The sequence below is a fragment of the Suricata suricatta genome, chromosome 1, assembly GCF_006229205.1.
Source record: "Suricata suricatta isolate VVHF042 chromosome 1, meerkat_22Aug2017_6uvM2_HiC, whole genome shotgun sequence".
In the NCBI taxonomy this organism is placed as follows: Eukaryota; Metazoa; Chordata; class Mammalia; order Carnivora; family Herpestidae; genus Suricata; species Suricata suricatta.
Genome location: NC_043700.1, coordinates 74,519,791 through 74,547,765, shown reverse-complemented (window position 1 = coordinate 74,547,765; position 27,975 = coordinate 74,519,791). Strand labels below are relative to the sequence as shown.

Here is a 27,975-nt window from a genome sequence, read left to right as displayed (position 1 = left end):
ATGAACAAAAGTGCCTTTGTGGGAGCTGCAGGATCTGGCACCGTAGGCCAGGAACTCAGGAGGGTCACACAGTCTGTGCATCCGGTTGTGGGCATAGGGGGAACCAGTGGAACAGTGAACTTGTCCCAGTTCCCCTCCACATAGTTATGAGAAAACCTAGGGAGTGCTGACCTAAGCTGATACTGATGGGCAGCAGAGAAAGTGCCTGAGCCTAGCCTTTAGAAAGGAGATTCCAGCATGCCAGTGGAGCACAAAACAAGTTTGCACGCAGTGGAGATGGTAGAAAGAACTTTACCAATGCTGTCCTCACCCCCCACCAAGGCAACACCGCACTGGGATAGACTATCAGATGGTAGTGACCTGTCTCACAGAGGGAAAAAGAGCAGTGAGTGAGTGTCCAGCTACCCCAGCGCTGTGGAACGCAGCTGGAAACCCATTCCTGTCCAGCAGCACCCAGAGTGCTGAGGTAGGATCGCCCCTGACTGGGAGGAAAGAGAGATAAGAATATCAAAGGACATTGTAAGGCACTCAGGGCCTGCTGACCGCACTCGGCAGGAAGTCCAATCATGAGCCCCTTGGAGAACTACCCCTGAGGCTCACCCTATCAGGCCTGTGGGCAACCCTGATGCCCCAAGGGCTAAATCTATACCTCTCTCCACTCCGCAGGTGGCTCCTGGTGCACACTTCTGAGTGTGGTGGCAAGAGCAAGTCCTTGGGAGTGTGATTGAAAAACAGGCCAGGGTCTGTGGACTAGGAAGAAACCACAAACTTGAGCTATAGCACTACCTTCTGGAAAATAAAAGAAAGGTTTCCAGTAGCCAGGCTGGTGAGTTGTAAGAACCAACGATGTAAAAGCTTAAGAATTTTGCCACAAGAGGGAGCAAGGAGAGTGGGACAGGCTTACCCATACATAGGCAGAGAAAACCCCAGATGGTAATAGCACTAATAAACTGAATACTCAATGTGAAGGCACAAACCAAGATATAAGGAGGTGGCTGCTACTTCAAATGTGAAAGCAGCCATGCAAAACTACAAAGAACATCAAAAATCAAGGAAAGGTGTCATCACCAAAAAATAATAATTCTCCAATAAGAGTTCAGAGGCATAGGATTTTGTTTTATTTTTTTTTTAAAGAATTCATATCAGTGTTGAAGAAACTCAATGAGGCACTAAAAAACTCTAAACAGTTGAAATCTCTCTCTCCCTCTCTCTCTCTCTCTTTCACACACACACACACACACACACACACACACACACACACACACATTTAAGATGAGATATTACCAAAGAGCTGGAAATCATAAAAGGAACCAAGCAGAAATTTTGAAGCTGAAGAATTCAGTAAATGAAATGACAAATGCAATAGAGTAGAGCAAATGGAAGGTAGAATAAGTGAGTTAGAGGATAATTTTGAAATAACCAAGTTAGAGGAGAACAAAGGACAAAAGTATGAGGAAAGCCTATGTGATCTAATGGGATTTCATAAAGAACATATATTAGAATAATCAGGATTCCACAAAGAAAATAGAGGAGAAGGGGACAAAGTTTATTGAAAGAAATAAGAGCTGATAGGATGCCTGGGTGGCTGAGTTGGTGGAGCGTCCAACTTCAGCTCAGGTCGTGATCTCACAGTGGATGAGTTAAGCCCCACATCAAGGTCTGTGCTGAGAGTGTGGAGCCTGTTTTGAGTTCAGTGTCTCCCTTTCGCTCTGTCCCTCCCTTGGACATGTTCCGTTTGTCTGTCTCTCTCAAAAAGAAACATTAAATTTTTAAAAAATATTAAAGACATAAGAGCTGAGAAGTTCCTACACGTGTGGAGAGAACTGGACATCAAAGTTCACAGAGCTATAGAAGGTCACCCCATTATTTCAATGCAAAAACACCCTCTCCAAGGCACATTTTAATGAAACTATCAAAAAATTAGAGATAAAGAATTCTAAAAGTATCGAAAAATATTGTAACTTATAAAGGAACCACCATTAAACTCTCAGCAGATTTCTCAATAGAAACACTACAGGCCAGGTGAGAAAAGGTCATATTCAAAGAATATGAATTGAAAGAAAAAGAAATTGCCAGATAACAATATTATCTGGCAAAGTTATCTTTTAGATATGAGGGAGAAATAGAGACTTTCCAACACAAACAAAAGCTGAAGGAGTGCCTCACCCCTAAATCTGATTGAAAGAAATGCTCAAAGTTCTTCAGGCTGGAATAAACTTGCACTTATCAGCAACGTGAAAATACACAAAAGGATACACCACACTGGTAAAGGTAAACACTCCATCAGACTTTGGGTGGTATGTTAACCCCTTAACTGTAGTATAAATGTCAAAGGAAAAAATATGAAAAATAATTACAACTACTATAATAAGTAATAAATATACAACATAAAAAGAGGTAAATAATGATCTCAGAAATGTACAAGGGGGAGTAAAGGGCGAAGTATTTATAGACAGGTGAAGTTAAGTTGCTATCAGTTTAAAATGGCCTACTTTATTTACAAGATGTCTTATGTAAGCCTCACAGTAACCACAAAACAAAAACAAAAACCTAGAGTAGATGCACAAAAGGTAGAGAAGGGGGAAGCAGAGCCTACCACCACAGAAAAATCATGCATCTACAAAGGTACTGAAAGGAAACAATGGAAATACAAAATATCAGAAAACAGTAAGATGGCATTATAAGATCTTACATAGCAATAATTCTAAATGTAAATGGATTGAATTAATGAATCAGAAGGCAGATGGGCTAGATGAATAAAAAAATGACTCAACTATATGATGCCTACAAGAGATTCACTTCAGCTTTAATGACATACATAGGCTCAGAGGGAGAGAATAAGATATTCCATGCCAGTGAAAACCAAAAGAAAGTGAGGTAGCTATACTTACATTAGACAAAATAGACTTTAAGCCAAAATGGTAACAAGAGACAAAGGTCAATTTATAATGAGAAAGGGGTCAGTTCATCAAGAAGATAGATCAGACACACACACGCAGTATTGGAACACCTGAATATATTAAGCAAATATTAACAGATCTGAAGGAAAAAATAGATAAGAATACAATAACAGTAGGGGACTTGCAACACTCCACTTTCAGCAATGGATAGATCATCTAGACAGAAAACCAACATGTTAACATTGGGCCTGAATCCCATATTAAGCCAAATGGACCTAACAAAGATTTGTAGAACATTCCAACCAACAGAAGAACATACATTCTTCTCATGTGCACATGGAACATTCTCCAGGATAGACCACATGACAGAATACAAGTCAAGTCTTGTGAAGTTAAGATAACTGAAATCATACCAAGTATCTTTCCAATTGCAGTGGTATGAAACCAGAATTCAAAATAAGACAAAAGCTGAAATATGTGAAAATTAAATAACATACTCTTGAACAACCAATAGGTCAAAGAAGAAATCAAAAGGAAACAAAATATGTCAAAACAAGTGAAAATGGAAACATAACATGCCAAAACTTATGGGATGCTGCAAAAGCAGTTCTGAAAGAGAAGTTTATAGTGATAAACACCTATGTTAAGAAATTAAAGGGATCTCAAGGAACTAGAAAAAGAAGAACAAACTAAGCCCCAAGTTAGCAAATGAAATTAACAAAGATCAGAGTGGAAATAATTGAAACAACGACCAAAAAAATAATAGAAAAAAAATCAGTGAAACTAAGAGCTGATTTAAAAAAAAATGAAATTGACAAACCTCTAGCTATACTAAGAAAAAAAAACAGGACTCAAGTAAATAAAATCAGAAATGGAAGCCTGACATTACAAGTGATACTACAGAAATACAAAGGACATAGGAAACTATGAACAAATTATATGCTAGTAAATTGGATAATCTGGAAGAAATGATAAATTCTTGGAAACATACAACCTGCCAAGAGTGAATCAGGAAGGAACAGAAAATATGAACAGACCAATAATTCAGCAGGTGATTTAATCAGTAATTTAAAAGCTCCCAACACAGAAAACTCCAGAACCAAATGTCTTCACCAGTGAATTCTACCAAATGTTTGAAGTACTGACATCAATTCTTCTCAAACTCTTCTCAAACTGAAAAAGAAGGAACACTTCTAAACTCATTTTATAAGAGGAGAATTACCCAGCTACCAAAGCCAGATAAGGACACTATAAGGGAAGTATAGACTAATGTCCCTAATGGATGCAGATAACAAAAATTCTCAACAAAATAAAAGCAAGCCAAATCCAGCAATGCATTAAAAGGATCACACAGCATGACCAAGTGGGATTTATTCTAGGAATGCAAGGATGGTTCAACATATTAAATCAATAAATGTGATATACTACATTAATAGTATAAAATATAAAAATCATGACTATTTAAATAGATGCAAAATAAACATGTGAAAAATATAATTTCATGATAAAAATCCTCAACAAATTGGTTATATAAGGGACATACCTTAACATAATAAAGGCAACATATGACAAACCCACAGCTAACATACTCAATGGTGAAAAATTGACAGCCTTTCCTTTATGATGAAAAATAAGACAAGGGTGCCCTCTTTTATTCAACATAGTAATGGAAGTCCCAACTATAGCAATTAAGAAAAACAAAGAAATAAAAGGAATTCAAATCAGAGAGGAAGAAGTAAAATTGTAATTTGCAGGTAATATGATCTTATGTATAGAAAACCCTAAAGACTCAACCTCAAACTGAATCAATGAATTCAGTAAATTTGCAGGAGATAAAATCAACATATAGAAATCAGTTGCATTTCTATAAAATAACAACAAAACATTGGAAAAAGAAATAAAACTATTCTATTTGCGATAGCACTCAAGCAATAAAATTAAGACTAAATTTAACAAAGGAAATGAAAGACCTGTACAATGAAAATTATGAGACTTTGATAAAAGAAACTGAAGATAAAAACAAATGCGAAGACATCCTGTGTTCATAGATCAGAAGACTTAATATTATTAAAATGTCCTTACTACTCAAAGACATCCAGATTCAACACAACTGCTATTAAAATTTTAATGGAATTTCCCAGAGAAATTTTTAAAAATCCTAAAATTTATATAAAACCATAAAGGACTCTGACTAGCTAAAGCTATCATGAGAAAGAACAACTCTGGAGGCATTGTACTTCCTGATTTCAAATTATACTACAGAGCTATGCAGTAATTTCAACATATGGCTGTTATAAATATAGACAAATAGAGCAATGAAATAGTAAGCCTAGAAGTAAACGCCTACATTTACAGTCAACTAATATTTGACAAGAGAGGCAATGACACTCAATAGGGAAAAGATGGTCTCTATGACAAATGGTACTGAGAAAACTGAATCACTATCTTACACCATATGCAAAAGTTACCTTGAGATGGATCAAAAACTTAAACATACAACTTAATACCATAAAACTCCTAGGAAAAAAAGGACACCTGTGTGGCTCAGTTGGTTAAGTGTGCGACTCTTGATTTTGGCACAGGTCATGATCTCACTGTTCCTGCTTGCAGCATGGAACCTACTTGGGATTCTCTTCTCTCTCTCTCTCTCTCTCTCTCTCTCTCTCTGCCCCACACTTGCTCAGGCTCTCTCTCAAAATAAATTAATAAACATTAAAAAAAAAACTCCCACAAAAAAATGTAGGAAAGAAGCTTCCTAACATTGGTCTTGGCAATTTAGATATGACAACAAAATCACAAATAACACAAACAAAATTCATCAAGTGGGACTACATAAAACTGACAAGTTTCTGCACAACAAAGGAAACAATAAAAGAGAGAGAGAGAGAGAGAGAAAAGGCAAACTGTTGAAAGGGAGAAAAATATTTGCAAAACTATATACCTGATTGAACAGCTTCTGCACAAGAAAGCACTGAAGGGCCAAACAGAGAGCAGCAGGAGAGAGAAAGACACAGTAATGATGGGAACCCCACCCCCAACCCCACTGGCAACCTACAGCCGGGAAAAGATATCACAGAAGCTCCATGTACAGATTGACCTGACCTGAGGCACTGCAAAAACCAAACCAAACCAAAACCAAAACCAAAAAAAACCCCATCAGTTTAAAAGGCAACTAGACTGTAAGTGAAGGAAACCCATGTACTAATCCTGAGTGTTTGCCGTATGGGGAGGGAATTGCTGTAAGTCTCTCCGGGGTCAATGGTGCCAGCAAGAGCCACGGTTGATGTATACTCTCTACCTTGACAGCACAGACAGGAACAGGGACCGGGTGCTCTAGCCAGCCTGCTACCTCAGCAAGCTCTGAGCCCCTAGCTCACACCAGCTCTAGCTATTCCATCAAGGCTGCCCCAGCATGGCCCACATCTGCTTCAGCTCCAGCCATTTCACCAGGGCAGCTCCGGCATCTTGCCAGGGTGCCCACTGTGCAAATGCTCTGGCCCACACCTGCCCCAGCCCAAGCCATCCCCCAGGGTGACCCTGGTATAGGACAACCTGGGACCCGCTGGTCTGTGTCCACTTTAGCCCCCAGTGTCCAGTGCCAGCCTGGCATGAAGCACCCACTTTAGCTCCATCCATCCCTCTAGGGTGCCCCTGTGCAGAACACCCTGGGACCTCCCTGCCTGTGCCAGCTCCAGCTCCAGCCAGCCAGCCTCAGCTGCCAGGCATACACAGTCTACACAGGGGACGTTCCTAAGCAAGGTCACTCCATCAAGACAGAGAGGTAATTGTTTCACCAAATAAACACAGAAAATCAAATGAAATGAGGAGACAGAGGAATATGCTCCGAACTAAAGAACAAGACAAAACTTCAGAAAAAGAACTAAATGAAACAGAGATAAGCAGTCTAACTGATGAACACTTCAAAGTAATAGTCATAAAGGTGCTTCCCAGATTTGAGGAAAGAGAGGATGAACTCTGCAAGAACGTCAACACAGACAGAAAATGTAAACAACATCAACAACAATCAGAGTTGAAGAATACAATAATGTAAATGAAAAATACACTAGCAGGCATCAACAAACTAGAGGAGGCAGAAGAGCAGATCAGCATCTGGAAGACAGGGTAATGGGAAGTTCTCAAGTTAACTGAAAAAACAAGTGACGCTAGGTTAAAGGACCTCTGGGGAAACATGGAGGCATACTAGCATTTGCATTACGGGGATCCCAGAAGGAAGACAGAGAAAGGGGCAGAAAATTTATTTCAAGAAATAATAGCCAAGAACTTCCCTAATCTGGAGAAGGAAACAGATAATCAGGTCTAGGAGGCACAGAGAGGCACCAAAGAAGATAAACCCAAAGAAGTCCACACCAAATACATAACTAAAATGGCAAAAATTAAACATAAAGAGGGAATGTTACATATGAGGGAAACCCCATAAAGGCCATCAGCTAAACTTAGCAGAAACTCTGCAGGTCAAAAGGTAGTGGCATGATACACTGGAAAGGCTAAAGGGAAAATAACAAAAATACTCTATCCTGCGAGATGACCATTCAGAGCAAAAGGAGAATTTCTCAGACAAACAAAAGTTAAAGGACTTTTTCACCACTAAACTGATGTTAAAGGGACTTCTTAAAACAGAAAAGGAAAGGCTGTTAAGTAAAAGAAAACAATGAAAGGAAAAAGCTTCATTGGCAAAAGCAAACATATAGTAAAAGTAGTAGATTGGGGCACCTGTGTGGCTCAGTCAGTTGAGCATCCAACTTCGGCTAAGGTCATGATCTCATGGTTCACGAGTTTGAGCCCTGCATCCGGCTCTGTGCTGTCAGCTCAGAGCCTGGAGCGTGTGTCTCCCTCTCTCTCTGCTCCTCCCCAGCTCATACTCTGTCTCTCTCTGTGTCTCTTTCAAAAATAAATGAATCATTAAATTAAATAAATAAATAGATCAATCACTCATAAAGCTAGAATGAAGATTAAAAGAAAAAAGTGGCATATCAATTACATCTAAAAATTCAGTTAACAGATTCACAAGATAAAAGGATATAAAATATGACATCTGATTCATAAAACATGGAGGGGAGGAGTAAAAATTTAGTGCATTTAGAATGTGTTCAAACTAAACCACCATCAACTTTACACAGACCGCTATATAATTGGAATGTTAAATATGAACCTCATGGTAACCGCAAACGTAACAGATACACAAAAATAAAGAGAAAGGGATTTAAGATGAACACTAACAACAGTTATCAATCACAAGGGAAAAGAGCAAGAGAAAAAAGGGACAGAGAACTACAAACAAAAACAATACCCGCCCCCCCCAAAAAAAGCCAACTCATAAAAACAGAAAATAGAATGGTGGTTTCCAAGGGGCGGGAGAATTCTGAGGAGGTGTTTGAGGGTACAAAATTGCATCCAGTCAGTCAGCCCTACAGATCTAATGCATTGGGTTCAAGTGTGTCCCTGAAGCAGGGGACAAGACTTCATGGGGTTGCAAATTCTCGGTGAGGGGACCCCCTGCAAAGGTGGCTGAAGTCAGGATGGACCTAGAGCTAGAGGGCTAGCTCTGCTTCCAGAGAGGCCTGGCTGCCTGAAGAAATGAGGGAGGCAGTGTTGTCCTGTGTGGCCTCACAGGGATAGTTCCAGAGTCTAGGTTGGTGCAGGCTTGGGCATTCTGGGCCAGACCAAGAGGAAAGGGCTGCCTTCTGGGGTCTGAAGTAGAGCTGCTCCACATCTCGTGAAAAACCAAGGGCCTTTCTAGAAATTCCCTTATCTCAGGCTACTTAATTTATCCTCATCATTTTCAGGTTAAATTCAGTAGAGTCATTGATCTCTGGTCAGTGATGAGTATTATATCTTCAAAATATGTTGTTTGGATGCTGTGCTAAGCAAGATGGGTTCAATTTCCTTCCTTTTTTTTTTTTTTTGCACTTAAATTTATTTAATTTCCACCCTGTTTCCTTGTGTTACAAGACTCATTCTGGATCACAGCTCCGCCTTCTTGTGCATAAGGTCTATTGTACATGTGAGAAACACAAAGAAAAATGACACAATGGAAACAGAGAAAGTAGAGCTTAAAGATAAAGGGATAATTAGAACACTGCTGAACAAAGGGAATCTGAGGAAAGGGTTGTGTTTGAAATGCATCGGCATGTTACTGTATATAGAAGTATGAACTCCTCTCAATTTTGTTTTCAGTATCTCCTAGGATCCTTTTGCCAGTGTATGCTGTATTAGCAATGTAAAAATCTAAACCAATGCATATTGGTAAGTTACCAACTTTAATATCAGGTAAACTCAACAGTAATCCATTAAAATCCTTCCTTCAGTTTCTAAAGGAAAAGGAACACTAAGGAACCAGGGGCAGACCCCACTGGGCAGGGGCAGCCTCTTTTGATCCAACTAAGAACATGTGAGACCAAGCAGTCTCATTTATTCCCTTGTTTCTGTTATGCCACTGAATAAATCAGGGGTTGGCAAACCGTAGCCTGCAGGCTAAATCTGGCCTAATAACATTTTTTAATATTTTTTAATTTGGTTTGTTTTTTTAAATGTTTATTTATTTACTTAATGTTTATTTTTGAGAGAGACAGAGACAGAGCATGAGTGGGGGAGGGGAAGAGAGGGAGACACAGAATCGGAAGCAGGCTTCAGGCTCTGAGCTGTGAGTACAGCGCCCAACACGGGGCTTGATCCCATGAACCATGAGATCATCACTTGAGCCGAAGTCGGATGCTTAACTGACTGAGCCACTCAGGAGCCCCTGTTTTGTATACTTTTAAAAGACTGAAAGAAAATCAAAAGAAGAGTATTTTGTGACATGCAAGAATGATAGAAATAGCGCTTTTACTATTTTTACTCGTTTATTCATTTAGATAGTATCTAGGGCTGCTCTCCTGCTACAGTGATGGAGCCCGGTAGTTGCAGCAAGACTGTGGACCCAGAAAGCCTCTAGTATTGACCATGTGGCCCTTTCAGAAAAAGCTTGCTGGTCCTGGACTGGAAGGCATGCCTGGGATTCTGTAACAGTTTATGGGAGAACAGGTCTGGTTGGTTGTTATATATATATATATATATATATATATCAAGTATGATATCTCCTGACTTCAGAAATACTGAAGTGTGGGAAAAAAAGTGAATCAAGCAATATGACTGGTAGCTAAAGCTGAGTTTCCAAATACTATCCAGATTCTCCGAGCCTTTAGGAAGAATTCCATAACATCACTGTCCAGCTTAAAGGCTCCAGAGTTTGTCATTTGAACGGACGGCCACGGTCCGCCTTGTCTTCCATTTCTGGCTGTTGTTTCAGGAGTCCTCTCCCTTTGAGCTTATGGCCCCTGTAGGTTATATACATTTCCAGCTGTTGTTATTCATGGTAGTCATATACATTCTGTTACGTCATGGAGAACAGAATCAGCAGACCCTGAACCCTCGTTCCTAGGGAGAATGCAGGGTTAGGTTTCCATGAACTGCTGGTCACCTGTCAACAATCAGGACATAACCTTGCTTTATGTGTTTCTGTTTAAAGACACCTTATTTAATGGACATTGCTGATTCTTTAACATTGAACTCCTGTCCAATAGCACTATGACTCATGCCTGAATGGAGTTTATTAAACACAATGATTTTTTCCATTAGGCATATCACAGCCTTCTTTTTACTTGGGAACATGAGACATTGCATGAGCACTACATTTGGGACCATTTTAAACATCAAAATCACCAAAAAAAAAAAAAAACCAAAAACCAGTGCCACTAAACAGATCATGAAAAGGACATTTCTTTACTGTAAGAGAGCTGAAACAAGAAAGTAGAATGTTACCTTGTTTGACCCTACCCGGGAACGTGGACATTTTTACTGCTTGCTGCACATGTATGACTACAAAAGTGCTGTACTGATTTGGGGGTTACAAATACACCTTAACCAGTAGGAAAATCTATAAATAAAGAATGTGCAAATAATGAGAATCAACTGTGTGTGAAACCATATACACTTTCTAGTTCCTTTAACGGTGACCTTGGTAAACAAAATTGATCAACTGTTATCTTCGTGTCTCTGCAAGCTCAGTCATTTAAAATGATCTACCCTCATCTAAAACAGCACTGATGATCCTAACATTCCCCTTTTCTACTGTTTCACGACGTCTCTCTCCCTTATGAAATTTCTCCACTATTTCTTTTTGTCATGTTGGGCCTTAGCTGTTTAAGGCTCCTTTCCAGTGTATCGATGCCTCTTATTTCCTTCAGTTCTCATACCCTGCTGCACTTAAGCTTTCCGCCTCTCATAACCGCTACTGCCTCCTTTAAAAGACACATCTGCACTGTGCACCGCAGGCTGCCAAGTGCTCTTCCCACTCATCATCTCTTCTGATCAGCACGATCTTAGATGGCTAATACTGTGCCCAGGACAGGCTGCATTATTTGTGGGGCCCTTTGTTCAAAGTTTGCTACAGATTTCAAGATGGTGAGAGCAAAATATTAAGCTAAGAGTGGGAAATGTGCAGGGCCCTGGAATGATCCCTAACCTACCAGGGGTAACAGAGCTAACCAGGAATGGGGCTGGCCCTGCACTGATGACTCTCACCCGTGCTCCCTTCCCTCCTGCACCCCTGCCTTCTGGTCCTGCCTCACCTATGAACCTGGGAAAGGGTACTTAATCACTTCCTGTTTTAATTTTTTTCTATAAAACAGTATAAGATGAATAAATATTACTTTTATTCCATTTTTATAGAGAAAGGAATTAAGATGAGGTGATTGAGTGTAAATAGTAATATTTACTCATCCTTGCCTCATGGAGTTAGTAGAAGGATATAATGACAGGACTTAAGAAAGAAAGGCACTAGGTAAATCGCAGGTATTATATAGTTATTTTATATTTTAAGAAGAGGGATTTAGGCTGCATCAGAGGTGGGGATTTATTGACACAGGTGTTAGACAATGAGATGGTTTTCCAAAATCTTCCCTAGATATATTTTAGATTAAGAAAAGATTCCTATGTGTCTGGTTAGATTTCAGTGTGATTGTCTATGAGCATGGCTTCTAGGACCTCCGTGGTTCTTTTTACCTGATATGTATATTTTTTCCAGAAAGCTCACTGTCTAGCATGGTAAGTCTTACAGAACCACGCAGGAATGGAATGTACAATTCTTTTACAGCTCCTCAAACAAGGCAAGATTTTAGTCCCGCCCCCCCTGCCCCCTGCAGCATTCTCTCAAAACTAGCCGTGAGCAATGGCACAAGTTCTGTGGGTTTGCCACTTTCAAAATGTTAATTAATGGAGCCTAAGGAGCAGTTACTACAAGAAAATACACCTTTCCCTCCTTTCTTTAAGTAAATTAGGAGCAGATATAATTTTCAATTTTTCCAGTTAAGGAGTAAAAGAGACAAACTACTGTCTGTTATCATTATAAGTTCATAGGGGAAAGATTCTGACACCAAAACAAAAAAACAACAAAGCCCATGAATGAGAGAAAATACTTGCAAGTCCTGCATCTGATGGGTGTTACTATCCACAATTTATAAAGAACTTGTACAATTCAACAGCTACAACATAACAACTGATTTAAAAAATGGGCAGATGAGTTGAGTAGACAGTTCTCTGAAGAAATAGAAATGACTAATAAACACCTAAAAGATGCTCAACATCACCAATCAGTAGAGAAATACAAATCAAACCACAAGATACCACCTCACACTAATTAGAATGGCCACTACCCCCCCAAAACCAAAAAAAAAAAACACAAAACCCCCAGCAAATCACAAGTGTGGGAGAGAATATAGAAAAATTGGAATCCTTGCACCCTGTGGATGGGAATGTAAAAAACTATGAAAGACAGTCTGGTGGTTCCTCAATAAGCTAAACACAGAATTATCATATGATCCAGAAATTCTACTTCTAGGAATATCCCCCAAAGAGCTGAAAGTCAGATCCTGAAGCGGTGTCTGTACACTCATGTTCACAGCAGCATTATTTACAACAGCCAAGAGGTGGAGGCAACTCAAGTGTCCATCAACAGATGAACGGATACATAAAACATGCTACAAACATATAAGGAATATTACTCAGCCTTAAAATGTAAGGAGATTTGGACAAATGCTACAACATGGATGGGCCTGGTGGACAACGTGCTAAGTGAAACATGTAAGTCACAAAAAGACAAATACTGTATGATTCCATGTATCTGAGGCACCTAAGAGTAGGCAAATACAGAGATAAAAAGTAGAAGAGTGGTTGCTGGGGCTGGGCCAGGGGGTGAAGAGTTGTTCAATAGCACAGGGTTTTCGTTTTACAAGCTGAAGATTTCTGGAGTTTGGTTGTATAACAACGTGAGAGTACCTGGCATTAGCGAAGTGTACAGTGAAAAATGGTAGATGTGGTAACTTTGATGTTTGTGTATTTTGCCACAATTAAAATAAAAGCAAACACAAAATTCTATATGGAATTATTTTCCTCATTTCTCTATAATCGAATGCAACTGCATCTCAGAATGTTGCCTAGGTATTGACCAGCAGTGTGTAAGCATTGACATAGTCTAAACATTAGCCGCTGAAAATATTCAATGTTTTAAATCAATCTTTTCCAAAGAGGTAAGGAAGTAACACAGATTTGGCATTAGGTCAGCCACAGGAAACCGTGGCCAACCATGAAAAGACCAAAGGAGATAAATTTCTGTGGCTGCATGTGGAAATTAACCGTCACTATAATTAAGGTTTCATATGAACGTGATGGATGAGAAAGGATTCAGGACCAGTATCACTGATAAAATCATGACTTGAAATGCAAGATCAGCCCTGAAGCACCCTGAAGCACGGCTGCCTTCAATGCCCGCCTTCCATCTCTGTCTCTATCTAGATCCATATATGTGTGCAGTAGGTCTATGTGTATTCAGTGTACAAAATACATATGTATGTATACAGTAGTATACAGTAAAGCTTTCACTAATGCACACTTACTTCTACATGGCTGGACCGAGGTCTGTCCAAAAGTTTGTAGTTTGGGGTTATTCCCAAAGATAGAGTTTGCCGCGTCACTGTGATTGCTTACCTGTGCTCACACACAGAAACAGCAGGTTCTCTTACCCACCTGTAAAATACTCATTTACACACATGTCCTCACATGACAGAAAGATTCATGCTTCCTATTTATTAAGGCACTGTTTCTAAGGAGCTTTACTGAAAAACACCTTGAGATTTCTTCTTGTTATAAAAATCTTTTCCCAGATTGCTTTGTAGGGATTCTGATACAGTTACTGGAGACTACTGAACATTAACATGAGTTGAATCCGTCAGTGGTTTTTCACAATAACCTCCTTGTTGCTATGGCTATTGAAGTTTTCAGACTGTTTGCTGACTGACCTTTCTGCAGCTCTGACCCCCATTTGCACAGTGGGAGACACATTCTTTTATAGCTTGTCCCCTATGTACCTCTTTTTGCCTTTTTTTTTTTTTTTTTTTTTGGTTAGCTCAGCAGCAGCTCCTTGGTAGCCTCTCAGAAATCTTCCTTCTTGGGATCCACTGGCTTTTCTCCCTCTGGGTTTGGCTCCAGGCCCTCTGTTCTCCACACCGATGCCTGGGCAGTTCCATCTGCCCTCAGGCTTCATGACTGCCATGTGTTTCCACCTCCCCTGTCTGTATCAGCCCTGTCGTTCCTCGTCTTCTGTACGGAGCTCAAAGTCTACCTGACATCTCTCCTGGGATGTGCTAAGGGCGCCTCAAATCAATACATCCAAAGCCTGCTCATCATATCCCCTCCCAAAGCTCCTCCTTCTTTGTCCCCGGGTCAGTTCTGGCCCCACCCCATCCAACCATCTATGTCCAGTTCCCAAGGGTCATTTTCCTTTCTCAATCTTCATGTCCATCCACCACATGACTCTCTCCTCAGTCCCTTTTCACTCGCTCTGACTCGGTCCCTCGTCTCTTTCCCTGATCACTGCACCAGCAACCCGGCTGGCCCTTTGTTTCTCTTGCCCCTCCACTAGCAACTTCTCTCGACCAGCACTGTCCAATAATGGACAGTTGTCAGACTTCCTACATTGCCCCAAATGGTGGCAACTAACTACACGTGGCCATTGCACATCTGAAATGTGGCTGGTGTGACTGAGGAACTCAGCTTGAAATTTTACTTAATTTTAATTAACTCCCATGTACATAGTCACATGTGGCTAATGGTCATTGCACTGCAAAGAGGCAAGTCTAGATTCTCCATAGATGTGCTCACAATCCCTCAATGGCTCCCCTGAGCTGATTCACAGATCCTTTCATTGTCGCCATCCTCATTCCTCTCAGTTCTTCCCTCTCTTGGATACAAAGAAATTCTCCATTTTTCAAAATCACCATGCTGTCTCTCTCTTGGGATATTAACTCCTTTGGCTTCAAGCAGCTTCCTTCCATCTGTCTGGCAAACTCCTACTTTGCCTTTGGGGCTCAGTTCAGCAATCACTTCCCTTATCTCATGCCTTGGGCCTTTTCGACCATGCCTCTTCTTCTTCCAGATACTCCAACTATGGGCCTTACAGCCCATATGGAGCACCTGTCACACTGCATTTTAATCCCCAGTTTGCTTGTTTTAGTCCCCATGATACTGTACTCGGAGGTCAAGAACCAAGTCTCCTTTGCTGCTGTTGTATCGTCAGTACCCGCTCTGGCACCTGGCCTGGTGGAGGCCATTGTACATGTGCCTATTCTGCGAGGACCTCAGGTCCCGGAAGCAGAGCCCCTCTGCAGCACTTCCTCTGCATACGGCTGTGGAGACGATGAACAGGAAGTGTAACTGACGTAGGGAAGTCTCATTCCACAGAATTTGAAACAATGAGACACTGAAAGAAATCTCCTCCTATGTAGTATCCTGGTTATTCCAATCCACTTTCCAACAGGTTTAGGAAGATTCTGCCTCTCCCAATTTAAACTGAGTAGAAACCCTAGAAAACCACTAACACTGCTCTTAATTCACATGTGAACAAAAAAGGAACAGCAGGTAAAGACTTCCTTCATATCTGTGGGGAGTTGCATCTTCTATCTGGGCTTCCTGGCCAATCCTTGAACCGCCTAGACCTTTCTGTACCACACCCCAAATCATGAATTCCTATTTATCCGTAACATGGGAATACTAGAACATTCTGACCTATTTCCCCCATATTCTCCCATTCTTATTTTGTCTTAAATCTGTTGTTTTTTAACTCTCTGAACATAAAAATGTGCATAGAAAAATTTTTTAATAAGCACTCATTGGCACAATTCACCCAGGACAAAGCATTCTAAACCATGCTATACCCTTGAGATGAGAAATTTGTAAAGGCAAATGCCAGTCCTTACATACTATACAGAAATGCAGAAACAGATGCTGAAAAACCATGAATAACTGTTCCACTGGTTTCACCAGCTAGACAAAGAATAAGATCTGCCATGTCAATTATTCATTTAACTTGAAATCCTTACCTATGAAGATTTCTTTTTCAAAAGGGAAAGGTCTTTGCATAATTTGTGTCCTACCCTCCCCTGGTGCACAAGGCTTTGCTCACTTCTCTGACTCTGGAATAAACAACTCTTCCTTTATTTAGAAACTTTCTTAGTCATCGTCTTATCAAAGAAAAAGGCAGTGTAACACTGCTAGCGGTTATATTAAATAGTTGTTTTGCTCAGTGAAATAGAATTGTGGCTTTGAATTTGATCTCTCTTCCACACATAACACATGCACACACCCAGGTGCACTACTGCCAGTACCGTATTACAAATACAGAATCAGGAGCACCTCGGGGGCTCAGTTGGTTAATTGTCCAACTCTTGATTTCAGCTCAGGTCATGATTTCATGATTCATGAATTGGAGCTCCATGTCAGGCTCCGTGCTGACAGCCAGAAGCCTGCCTGGGGATTTTTTTCTCCCCGTCTCTCTGTCCCACCCTGTGATAGCTCTCTCTCTCTCTCAAAATAAATAACCATAAAAAAAGAGAGAATTTAATCGTGTCATTTCCTTGTCACCTGAGCAACAGAAAGAGAGGGAAATTTCTCTCCTCATGCTGCAGAAGCATGGCTAGACTTTTTTTTCCATTGCTAGTAGTGTTCTGGTAACACCTGAGGCCAGGGTTTATGGTTCGCCAGCATCAATCATCCTCATGGTCACCTCACGGCAGTCTGCCATCATTCCATCATCAAACACCTTTAATCTTTATAGTGAATTAGAAAGTGGTTCAAGCACCCCCGACTATGTTTATAACACTACCAGTCTCCCCTGGTAAGTGTGCAGCTGATGTGTGCACCAGGACCTGAAGTACCGTGGAAATGCTTTAGGACCAACTTAATTCTAGTGATTCATTCCCAAATAACTTTTGTGCTTCCTGCCCTACTTTGTGGAATGATCTTTACTGCCTATTTCCCTGCTTGATCTGGCCAACTTTGAGACTGTCATTTCCTTGAAGGTGCAAGCTATGTCTCAAAGGTCTGAGTGTCTCTGTACTTAAAAGTAAATTAAGGGGCGCCTAAGTGGCTCAGTCAGTTAAGGGACTGACTTCTGCTCAGGTCATGATCTCATGGTTCCTGGGCTGGAGTTCTGCACTGGGCTCTCTGCTATCAGTGTAGAGCCTGCTTCAGATACTCTGTCTCCCTCTCTCTCTGCCCCTCCCCTGCTCGCACTCTCTCAAAAATAAGTAAAGATAAAAAAAATTAAAAGTAAATTAAACCTGTCTGATGGAAGCTTTTTGGTGGCACAGAAACACAGTTTTGGGGAAACTCTAATATAGTCTGGGAAATGGGGATGTGAAGGGGGAATGTTTGGTGCTTGCTATGTGGCAAATACCTTATGCAGTACCTGTGTTATTTCATTCAGTCCTAAAAATTCCCTGTAAGGTGAGGTGAATATTAATCCTGTTTCATAGTTGAAGAAACTGAGGGTAGAAAATTTAAGTGCCCAAGCTTACTGAGTGGAATGGTGGTGCAGGGCCACAGGCGTCCCCGGGGGTTCCATTTCTGTGGTGGGCTCTTATTTTGGTCTCAGAATGTTTCCAAGGAGAAGCTGATTGGGAAGATGTAAACCAGAATCAAATGTGAAAGAAAGTGGGCTGCCCAAATGGTGGACCGAGCCAAACTTGTGGCTGGCATTCTTCGGCGTGCGGTAAGAAATGCTGAAAATAGGTTTGTGTCACTCTCAAAACCACCTATAGTGTAATCACGATGGAAATTGCCACTACCACAGCCCGGATGCAAAAGCACCCACTAATTAAATGAGCAATGAGAATCTCAAAATAATTGGCTAACAGTCTTGACTGCTTGCAGCAATATCTCTTTTTGTTGGTGACTGTGTCACCGAAACCTAACGCCCTCTTCATGGAGAGAATGAAGTCTCCCCAGTACGCATGTGTAGCATTTACTGTATCACCAGATGTTCTGCTCCTCACCCCCCACCTCACAGAAGGAAAACCTTGGCTCCGAGAGAAAAACCACTTCAGTTGTTGAGCATTCTCTCTGGAACCACAGAAAGCAATTATTCAGCAACATGACCCTCAGAGTGTTTCCTTTTGTCACACAGAGAACAGCCTCTAAGTGACGCACCAGTGCCTGCCCAGGCAACAAACGGATTCTTACCTGAGTTTAAAGATCATACGCAGAGACAAAAGCCTCCACACCAAAGTCTGCTCAACTTACACCGAGGCAGACCCAACATTTTGTTTTGGGGACTGCTAAACATGCGTGCCACTTTAATACAGCACCAGGTTTCACTGCCTTCAAGATGCAACCACGTGCCTCACAAAAACAACGCATTCCGCAAGATGCCAGGGAAGATCCAAATGAGGCTGGAGAGCTGGAGAGCTGTGCAGCTGTTTTTAATGTTCCTAGATGCTAGTTTTCTGATCTGCAAAGATGCAGACCGGCCAAAAACTGAGCAGCTGCCATTAGCTTGAAGCTGTCCTTCACCATGATAGTGGTGTGAAGAGTACTGGGCAGTGAGTCAAGAGGGTTCTGGTGCCACCAACTACCCTGCAAAATCACCCTCTGGGTCTTCTGTCTCTCCTTTTATTAAATAAAGATTCTCTAAAATCCCTGCCTCCCTCGCCTCGCAAGCCTTCCAGGACACCTGTCCAGCACAGCTGTTCCTATAACTTTTCAATCATACTTACTATCAACTCAGAAGAAACATCAGTGAGTCCACAACTCATGCACGCTGACCTCACCGGAGCTCTCGAGCACAATGCCTGTGTGGTGCCGCCTGGGTGCCCTGAGCAGACCACAAGCTCCTGGAGGCCAGGCTTTGGGTTTCTTCCCTCGAGTACACTGCCTTGCACTTTCAGATACGACAACATTTGCTGAGTAAGATGAACATCTTCCTCCATCAGACAAATGGGATTCCTAAGGACAGGTATTCTATGTACACTTGCACCTGTGGTTCCAGCACACAGTAGGAACTCATGTGTTCTCCAAGGTTCTGCTGCCCAGACGGCCAGTTCTGGGCCTGAGTACCTTCGGCTGCAGGCTGTGCTCCAGCCACCTGTCTAGAATCCAAGCTCTCTGAGGGTTGGGTTGGTGTCATGCATTTATTTTGTACCCTCTGTGACCCTGTCAATATTGCTAGGCACAAGGCCCCTTTTTTCCTAGTATATATGTGGAAATAAAGCTGATGGCAATAGTTTGATCTTGAAACTAATAGAAAAAGGCCTCTAAAAAGTAGTATTAATATCACTTAACATTTACTAACAGTTCTACACAATGATAATATAGTCCTTGACCTCTATGAATGAATGGAAGTCGCCAATAAATTTATTATAAATGCGTTTCTTACACAGAGATAATTAGTCACCAGTCTTAACCATATCTAGAGAATGACTTCTAATGATCAATTCTCTTTAGAAGAATAAGAAATCTACATGCGTTACATATAACCCACAATATTTAAAATGCAAAAATACATCTATTCCTAGCAGCTTGCCCATAGCTGCTTTCTTTGAAACATTCTTTGGGGAAAGATTGATGTTCAGGAGGATTATGATTCACTAAAGTTGCTGACCGATTCAAATACTTAGCTGCCAATCTATTTTTTTCAGAGAATGTTCCTTTCACTCACCTTGGCACCGTTCTGCCAACACATGTGTGCACCATGTGGGAGAAATCCACATGTCCTGAGATCTACGGACATGTGTGTCCTGAGGGGTGGCATGCTATTCACGTTATTTAAGCAGAACTTCCATTGGATTCATAGGGTTCTTATTTGCGTGAACCTCAGGAACAAATGCTCTTTTTCTACAAGGTGACCAAAACTAGGCTTGAATACAGGGCCACTCATTGTGTAGCTCTCTGTTCCCTGGAAGAAAATTCCACAAATGCTGATTCACTAATTTACTCTAATGAAAAAGCTGTAGGCAGTCTCAAGTCTGAGTAAGCGTGAATGTTAGAAAGGTCCCTCTAGCCTTACAATGCATTTTTCAATGTTCCGTCTAGAATAGGAATATAAATAGAGCACTCAAGATGTGTCTGCTGGGCTACTTCTAAGAGCAGACGTTTTTTGGTGATTTAAAACGAGCGCTTCAGAATTAAAATGATAGCAGTGACTCCCCAAAGAATGTTCTCCTTCCAGCCATGGTGGAATAAGGTGGATTGGATTTACCCTTCCACAAGAAAAAAAAACCCAAATGCTCTAGGAAATACATTAAAAAATGGTTTTCAAGACACTCCATATCAGTCACTGAAGGATAGTGATCTCTAGAAGACAAGAGGAGAAAAGCTTTGCGATACTGGCTTGGGCAAAGACTTCTTAGATGCAACACAAAAAGCAGGATTCATAAGAGAAAAAAAAACAATCATTTGGACTTTATAAAAAATGGGAAACTGTTCTTCAAAAGATCTGAAGATTCTTAAGAAATGATAACCCACAGACTCAGAGGAAATACTTGCAAATCATAAATCTGATAAAAGACTCGTATCTAAAATATATGAAGACCTTTTAAAACTCAACAATCAGAGAGCAATCCAACTTCTAAGAATGAGTGAAACAGCTGAATAGACACTTAACAGAAGATGACATAGATAGAGATGGAAAATAAGCACATGAAAAGATCATTAATCATTAGGGAGATGCAAATTACAACCACAGTGAGATACCACCATGTAGCTATTAGAATGGTTAAGAATGGTTAAAATTAGAAAGACTAGCCCTAACTGCCAGCAAGGAAGTGGAGTAGTCTGAACTCACACACATGTCTTAAGGGAATGTACAACTGGACAACCACTTGAGAGAGAGTTTATCAGTCTCATTAAAAAATCAAAACACATGTCCCGTATGACCCAGGCATTCCACTACTAGCTAGCTATTCACCCGCAATGTCCATACAAAGACCTGTACACAAATTTCAGTGCAGCTTCATCTGTAACAGTCCCTAATCTGGAAACAACCCAATGTCCTTCAACAGGTGACTGGACTGCTGAACCGTGGAATATCCATACGGTGAGATGAACTAGTGATATGTGCATTAGCATGGATGAACCTCAATAATTATTCTAAATAAAGAAAGGCAGACAAAAGAAGAAGAAGAAGAAGAAGAAGAAGAAGAAGAAGGGCACTTCTTGCAGAATATCATATACTACATACTGCATGATTCCATGCATGTGAGACTCTGGAATATACAAATAAGTCCAACTTGCCAGAAAGCAATACAGAAAGCAACTGGGGAAAAGGAGGTAGTAGTAATGGTTCACAAAGGGGCACAAAGGAAGCTTTTGGGGTAATAAATATGTTTGTTATCTGGATGGTGATGATAATTTCATGGGTGGATATGTATGTCACATTTCCCAAAGGTACTTTTTAAGAATGTTCAGTTTAGGGGCGCCCGGGTGGCTCCGTTGGTTAAGCGTCCAACTTCGGCTGAGATCATAATCTCACAGTTCAGGAGTTTGAGCTCCACCTTGGGTTCTGTGCTGACAGCTCAGAGCCTGGAGCCTGCTTCAGATTCTGTACCTCTCTCTCTCAAAAATAAATAAACACTAAAAAATATTTTTTTTTAATGTTCAGTTTACTGTGTATCAGTTACACGGTACTTGACAAAAAAAATACTTAAAGGACACTATTTTGCCTTGGGGAATTTTGCAGAATATCATCATTTATGATATAGTCTTTTGGGTCAAGCATTCACTGAGTTCTGATCTGGTGCCAAACATGGCACTGAAAAACAAGCTGGCAGAGGACAGTTGGACACACTGACCACTGGGGTGGACTCTTGAGGGTTTCCACAGTGTCACTTTGCTCAAGGCACACAGACTCTGAACGGCTGTGGAAAAGCAAGTTTTAACTTCGGTCGTCAGTTCCATTACACGCAAACTCCTTCAAAATGCATCAGCTGTTATCATCATATGTTGGCATGATGACAAATCACACACCAATCTTGATACTGCACTTGTGCCTAGCCATACGTTTGGACACATACGAGAATTCATCTAGAAGGAACCATGAAAACCCATTCTGAATCCTCTATGAGGGGTTTTCAACCAAACTGACAGAAGAAAGTAAATGTGCTAGTTGTTCTCATGCAGATGACCTACACTGCCGGCTCTGCTTTCCTTTGTTCCCTTTGCGAGCTGTGTTCTCTAGAGCATTCGCCTTCATCTTTTTGCCCTATGATTTTCCATTAGGCCACTGACAATTAGCAAAATTAGCACTGAATTCACCTTGTGGGAATCTGACCCATCATATGAAAAGCTGAGAGAAAGCAAAATCAATGTGATATGTATGGAGTCTTCAGTGTAAAACACCGGAAAGTGACATTCTTTATCAATCAAACTATAGAGACACCACATTCCACTGGCATAAACAAAACTTTCAAGGATGACTCATTATTTCAAGAGTAATACTGTTATAATACTAGCCATGGAGCCTGGCAACATTTTTCTGAATAACAGAGAAATACGTGAAAAAGAATTTCTTATACAAATCATATGGGCTGAACTTGGGCAATAAATTTTCCAGAAGAAAGTATGAAAACCTCACAAATATCAAAAACTAAATCAGCATGACTGTGTACAACTTCTGTTTTGAGCCAGAACTAGAGAAAACTGCTCACAAAGTGAAACAAGAAGTATATTTCAACTGACATAACAAAGTAGGTTATCCAAATCAATATTTTGTAGAAACTGCTAATGAATACCTCGACTACCTCTATAATTGACTGATTTAGAAACAAGCTCAGAATTTACTTTCTATATTTACATAAGACAAGAAAGGTGACTCCTGTGAAGAATAAATGTAGGATTCAAAATTTGGCAATGACTGAGATGATCCCAGTTGGCCCTGGACCACTAATAATGTTTTGGAAGGATTGGGTTATTAGATTAACAGTTGTAGAAGATGGACACTATTTGTGCAATGTTAAAGCAAACATTTTGATTAACCAAACATTTCCTAAATTGTAAGCAGAAACGTGAAACTTGATCTGACACCTGTAGCAAATTTGAGGGTTTTCCCTGGCCCAGGACACAGGGGTTTCACCATTATGATCCACAGTATTCTCATCCTGCTCAGAACAGAAAAGAGCCACGCCCTCTACTTTAAATGAGGTTTGTTTCAAAGATTATCAGAAGAAAATTTCTTCCTAATCAGTTCTCAACTCTTGCTCCCTCCCACTGGATAATTTACCTCTGTTCTTCCCCAAAGCCCTGAGAACTGTTTCTCCCCTCTCCAGTTTTGCTTGGTCAACGGTGTGTGACTGTTGGTCCTTCATTTAACAGGCCCCAAGAGGCTCTACTTACATCATGCATGGAGTCCAGAAGCTTGGTCAACTGGTAGAACCTTTGCCAGCTCTGCCCAGAGTTGTTGGGACACTTAGTTACCATCTTCCTCAGTTCTTTGATGTAATTTGTCCTCATTTCTTCAAATGCAGCCTGGCTTTTGAGGCCATCCTTTGGAACTGGGTTTAAGGAATACAGACATGTAAATTCCCAGGATGGAAAACAGCTCTAACAATGGTGTAGAATATTTTGGGGTTTTTAGGCTCCTACTTTTAGACTGACACTGAATCATAATTGCATTTATAAATAAAGATGGCAGTTATCTATTGGTGAATTCTTATTCACATTCATAGATGAGAGAATAGTAACTGTTATTTATTGGTTGTATATTAATACACACCTAGCATATGTTAACTTGATCCTGACATCCATTTTATGACATAACCATTATTCTCATTTTGCAAATGAGGAAACTGAAGACCGGAGGTTTAATCCTGCCCAAGGAACACAATAAATAGATGGCAGAGAAGGGATAGAAACCTAGTTCAATTTCCAAAGCCTGCCTCTTACTCACAATGCCACACCGACTCGTGGCCTGTCACTCAAGTTTTTTTTTATGAATCCTAACTTTCCAGTGTTTCATAGGTAGGAAAATACACTTTGGTTTTCCAGGATAACTGGAAGATCCACCAACAGTCTAAGTTGGGCCTAGAATTAGAAAGCAACATGTCCATATTCATATTCAAATATCAAAGGCACTTGGAAAAACTGGCCATCAACCAAGGGGGAGGCAGTGAGAAGCGCTTTCCATCTATCTCCTTTGTGCCGGGATCCTATGAGCAGGGCGGGGTCATACAGCCTCCCTGACAACGGGGTGGTGGCTCTGTGCACTGGTTTGCATGAACAAAGGAGTAACACAACAGTGGCTCTGTGTGCAAGGCAAAATCTGAAGCTTTCAAAGAGAATAAACCACACTCACCTTTATCTGTGATAAAGTAGAAAGTGAAGGATCCTATTTTCTTTTATGTTGTGGCTGGCTTTTAATTTTATTTGGGATTCAGGGCTTGGAAACAGGTTTCTGTGACCTGCTGAAAGGAGATGTTTTGTCCCGGGACATGGGTGAAAGCACTTTACAGAGGAAAGGCACTCCTGTGCCTGGAAGGAGGTGTACGTAGGGCAGAGTGTACACTAAAGTATTCCCTTTGCAAATCAACTCACATGTTTGCTTTTTTTCAACTATCACCAATAAATAGTTATATGCATGCTTTAACTTTGAAAAATGAAATCACTTAAGACTATTTTTAGGAGATGAAGATCTCAAGAAAATTCATCTTGTGAAATTAACGTTCTGAGTTGGAAACTCTCTTCCTTCCACTTCTTAATTATACACCATGTTTGCTAATTTATCATAACTGGGGTAAATAATAATTCACTTGGGTCATCAGTCCTTCAGAATGGCTAAGTACATTTTTGAGTATTATGAGAACCCCGGAAATTCGGAACACTGCTGTTTCCAAATTAAACCCTGTTGTCCTGTACAAAAATATGGATTATCTCACAAATTAAATTCACATATTATGTTAATAGTCTCCTCGACTTTAATTGTTGAGGCTTTTGGTTTGTGGTTTATCTAAGGCTGTTTTTGTGGGGAAAAAATAAATCCCTAATAGTAATTGCACAGATTCCAGAGACCGCCACGACAGTAGCAGTGGTTTCAGAGTTTTGACATTCATGTTAGAAGTTAAATGCCACCCATTATATAACAAGTAGCTTGTTTTCTTTAAAAATAAAGCCTTGTCTTCAAAGAATAAAAAATACAGAGGGTGGTAATAACCAGGAGGTTAATCGCCAAACTACAGAGCTACTTTCTACCAAAAGTTTAATGTTCACTTAAAACTTTCTGAAAGAAACTGAAAGTTTGCAAATACTTTGCAAACAGTGCCCACCCACAGATTACCATTTAAGTTATAAAATATTATGGAGTAAGCCTTTGGCTTTTCAATATACATATTTATGGATATCCTCCCATCTTATACATTAAAAAATTACCTAAAATTAGAACAAAGTGAATACATTTCACTACTGTATTTCATTACTAGTTGGCATATATACTAAAATTCACCAAAGACCTTCATACGGATAGTCCTGTATCAGAAATTCTCAAGATTATAAACAACTTGTATCAAATATTACTTGTATATTTTTGCTGTAACTGAAATATACTGTACCAATTTCCCAGCCAGATTTTTTAGGAGTTGAAACAAACCCACAAATAAGGAGAACTTAAGCAAAACCTCAAATTTTGGAGGTCGGCCCAGATTTTCTGAATTTACTTATTAAATGCAGCAGGGCTGCTGGAAATCATCCAAAATCTATGAGCTGGAGAAGAGCAGAGACGACAGGGGTAGAGGTTCATCTGCTTTCCTCCATAAGCATTAAGAGCACAAGAGTTTCTCAATGTCATTGCTAAAGACGTTCTTGATACAGTGGACATTAGGTGTACAATTTAACATCCTAAATAAGAAGAACAATTTTTACACATTCTGTCATAGATTAGCAAAATAAGCTTACTAAAGCCTGCAGCTCTATGATTCATACAATTCTTTACTTATGTTTTCTTGCCTTTTTATTTTGCTTTTCCAGTATCTGCAAAACCCAGAATTGAAAGTACTGAGCTAGCTAGAAGCTAGTAAGTTAATTCAGGCAGCTTCAAAATGTTATCAGAATTGATTAAAGGCTGACTGATTAAAAGGTGTAAAAGGATAAGACACCAATTAAGATTGAGTAGGCAAAATTTATAAAGAATTGGTATCAAGAGCATTTTTAGAAAAAATACTTTATATTTAAATTCTATCACCCATCTGATCTATCTATATCTATATATCTGTGTCTATATCTGTATATCTGTATCTACATCTATCTAAAACATTTTTCAAGCTAGTAATTGTTAATGACATAGCTTGGAAAGGGGAATAAAATCACGGTCACCGAATTTATAGATTCCAGTTATATTCCCAAAGGATAGATCGGGACCATCAGAGATCTCAAGAAAGAGCAGAGCGGGGAGATAGAGCCTGGTTCCACTGACCCTGCAGCTGAGGGTTGCAAACACAACCCTACAGGAGACTGGCTGAGTGTAATTAGTGAGGAATGGTAAGGCCTGCGGCAAACCCAGAGAGGGCATGCCCTGCCCTGGGGGATCAAATTCAATGAAAATAAAACAAGACAAAAGGCCAAAAGCAACCTAAATTCCTGTGCACGCCAAACAAAACACAGCTGTGAAGTGCCGGTCCCACCTCCCTACCAGGCCGCCTGTTTGCCCCACAGCCGAGCCTGGGTCAGGCCTGCTAAGGGCTCCGCTCTTCCTGCGCGCCGGTGCCACCAGCCTGTCTTTCCACCCTTTGCTCTCTGCTCTGGGGGACAGCAGGAATAACACTGGATGTGAAGTCCAAACCCATGGGTCTGAGTTCTAACTCACAGAGGATACTGAAGAAAAACACTTGAGTGCCTCCTTTTTGTTAACTTTAGAATGGGGCTAGCGACCTCAGAGGGTTGTCTGAGGCATTAAACTAGATAATATACGGACACTTCAAAAACTGTGAGGTGCTAACCACAGGGAAGCAGACGCTTATCCACAGTCGCTACTGCATCCCCGCTTCCTGCTCTTGTCAGAACTTGATTGAGGCTAACTCCTCCTTAGATCCGGTCCCTCTTTGCTGGAAATAACATGTCTTCTTACCCCTTCTGTCCTTGGCTAGTGATGACACTTCCTCTCAAATGAATCTACTGAAAACTGCCCCGTCTTCTATGTCCCTGATTTCATGGACCAAGAGGACAGGGGGCTGATGGGTACTGGGTTCTCTTTTCTGCTTCCAGGTGGCCACTCAACAATCTCTCACCCCTTGAAGTCCATGCCACTCGCCCTGGCATCCAGAACATTTCTCAGTTTCCTCAGTGGCCACAGCACTTGGCTTAGACTTTTCTTCTCCACACTGTCTCCTGCCATTGCTCTCATCTGACTCTCATTTGATGTAAACTTCCTCAAGTTCTATCCCCTCAGTTTGAAAATGTCCGTGTCGTTGCCCAAGGAAGAAGTACTCAACATCTTTGTCAAGGCTAATCCTGTCCTGTCTTGTCTTTCTGGCGCCTTATGTCATCAACCTCTCTTCTCTCATACTTGGTTCCAGAAGCCTAGAAGAGCTTCCCATCCATCTGCAAGTCCCTGGCCATCTGGCGGGTGCTCGATGTCTATCGGTCAACTTGAGTAGGCTGCTCTCTGAGCTCTCAAGTTTTCTTTCGGGGAGGCTTTGCTCTTAAGTCATTCTTCTTTTGGAAACCAGTGCTTGGCTCCCAGTTTCTCTGCCTCTCTGACAGTCCCATC

At 40.7% G+C, this 27,975-nt stretch overlaps 1 protein-coding gene across 2 annotated transcripts in view; it reads right to left on the bottom strand.

Moving 5' to 3' along the window:
• The window catches only part of NR3C2 (nuclear receptor subfamily 3 group C member 2), a 333,454-nt gene that overhangs the window by 11,232 nt on the left and 294,247 nt on the right, over nt 1-27,975 (bottom strand). For both annotated transcript variants that reach the window (XM_029940345.1, XM_029940341.1), the window contains exon 8: nt 23,616-23,773. In XM_029940345.1, coding sequence (XP_029796205.1) covers nt 23,616-23,773 — 158 coding nt within the window. The remainder of the gene's footprint in view (nt 1-23,615; nt 23,774-27,975) is intronic.